Here is a 1,233-nt window from a genome sequence, read left to right on the forward strand (position 1 = left end):
TGTCAGTTGGACTCAGAGGGGAGGCTTTATAGAGCCTTTTTATCTATTGGTAGTGCTGTGAATGTGCAAGACGCAATTTTTACCTATTTGGGAGTGCGATGGCACGCACATGAAGGATCCGTCGTACAATGGTATTTGTTTGACAATTATTGGTATAGACGGGAACAAGCAAAATGTGCCTATTGCAGTGGCCTTCGTTCACAAAGAGACCGTCGACAACTTTGCCTGGTTTTCGAGAACTGAATTGTCGCTGGTATAAAGATGAACATTCAGCCTGCGTTTTGTGACAGAGGAAAACAGCTAGCAGCTCAAGCCTTGTTGCTTCGCATCAACATGAAAATACACTTCAAGTTGTGCACACTGCATATCAGGTTTAACACCATGGACAGATTCAAATCTCTGAGGTTAAACTTGAAGTCCGTAAACGACGATATTTTTTTTGCTTCAAAGCGCTTCAACAACCGAAGGGTATGAGCTCATCAAAAATAAAATAGCATCCAAGTATCCTGCCGGAATTTCAAAGGTTTTCGCGGGGAAGATCGTAGAGGAGCACGTTTGGAGCTACCTTAGCAGTATTCATCCCAGCGATTGGTGTGTTGTCGGTAATATGAAGGCAACAACAAAGGAATTAAAGTGGATAGACGATAACTGGTCTTCTATCCCAAAGCACGGCGACGCTTTGCCTCTGCTTGGTATCCGCACTACGAGAGCTGTCGAAGGAGAGAACAACGGGCTGCTATGGGGACGTGTGCGGACCCAACTTGTGCTAGGTTCAGTCATGACGTATTGTACAAGAGCACTCAAAGTTTTGCAGAAGCGTAAGGAGCTCGTCCAGGAGTGGAATAGTGCAAGTTGTGATATCACTCCTCACGCTCGGAAGGGGTTCGAAAACGAGAAAGAACTGGTAGCTCATCAGACAGTCGTACAGAGAGACGAGTCTCTCTTCTACGTCTTTGACGCCTTCGATAGCCGCGGTTTAGGTGGGGACGCACATCTCTACGAAGTAAACATGGATTGTGGAGCTTGCGCTCGATGCACTGTTGCTGAACAAATGCAAGTCCCTTGCCGTCACATGCAGGCAGTCGCTTTCTGGTTATCAAGGCAGACAAATAGTGGACTTCCGGACTATGATATCAAGCACTACTTCCATGAAACTTACACTGTGTCGAAAATGGTAGAGGCCTTTGACTCCACTGTTATCAGTCTTCCTCTGTTTGACGAACTTGAGCAGAC

The 1,233-nt window shown here is 46.1% G+C and overlaps 1 protein-coding gene across 1 annotated transcript; it reads left to right on the forward strand.

The window, feature by feature from the left end:
• Window positions 1–261: 261 nt before the first annotated feature.
• Window positions 262–980, forward strand: PITG_05788 (uncharacterized protein; the record flags this gene model as incomplete). Its single annotated transcript, XM_002997993.1, has 3 exons — window positions 262–420; window positions 503–818; window positions 970–980. The coding sequence occupies 3 exons, from the start codon at window positions 262–264 to the stop codon at window positions 978–980; spliced, it is 486 nt and encodes a 161-aa protein (XP_002998039.1).
• Window positions 981–1,233: the final 253 nt, after the last annotated feature.

This window comes from Phytophthora infestans, genomic scaffold (assembly GCF_000142945.1).
Source record: "Phytophthora infestans T30-4 supercont1.9 genomic scaffold, whole genome shotgun sequence".
Classification (NCBI taxonomy): domain Eukaryota; phylum Oomycota; class Peronosporomycetes; order Peronosporales; family Peronosporaceae; genus Phytophthora; species Phytophthora infestans.